The 511-nt window shown below is 46.8% G+C and overlaps 1 protein-coding gene across 1 annotated transcript in view; it reads left to right on the forward strand.

Moving 5' to 3' along the window:
• Positions 1-511, forward strand: part of LOC102862669 (ubiquilin-1-like) — a 12,728-nt gene that overhangs the window by 11,738 nt on the left and 479 nt on the right. Inside the window, exon 2 of the mRNA XM_006887693.1 lies at positions 4-504. Within this exon, the coding sequence (XP_006887755.1) occupies positions 4-504 (501 nt within the window). The remainder of the gene's footprint in view (positions 1-3; positions 505-511) is intronic.

Genomic DNA, 511 nt, shown 5'->3' on the forward strand with positions numbered 1-511 from the left:
CAGTTAATTATGGCCAACCCACAAATGCAGCAGTTGATACAGAGAAATCCAGAAATTAGTCACATGCTGAATAATCCAGATATAATGAGACAAACACTGGAACTTGCCAGGAATCCCGCAATGATGCAGGAAATGATGCGAAACCAGGATCGAGCTTTGAGCAATCTAGAAAGCATCTCCGGGGGATACAATGCTTTACGATGTATGTACACTGATATCCAAGAACCAGTGGTCAGTGCTGCACAGGAGCAGTTTGGTGGTAACCCATTTGCTTCCTTAGTGAGCAATACCACCTCTGGTGTAGGAAGTCAACCTTCTCGTACTGAAAATAGAGATCCATTACCCAATCCATGGGCTCCACAGGCTTTCCAGACTTCATCAGCTTCCAGCGGCACAGCTAGCACTGTGGGTAGCATTGGTGGTAGTTCTAACAGTGGCACAACTGGGCAGAGTACTGCTGCACCCAATTTGGGCTCTGGAGTAGGAGCTAGTATGTTCAACACACCAGGAA

This window comes from Elephantulus edwardii, unplaced genomic scaffold (genome assembly GCF_000299155.1).
Source record: "Elephantulus edwardii isolate Elephantulus edwardi_28Jun2011 unplaced genomic scaffold, EleEdw1.0 scaffold00060, whole genome shotgun sequence".
Classification (NCBI taxonomy): domain Eukaryota; kingdom Metazoa; phylum Chordata; class Mammalia; order Macroscelidea; family Macroscelididae; genus Elephantulus; species Elephantulus edwardii.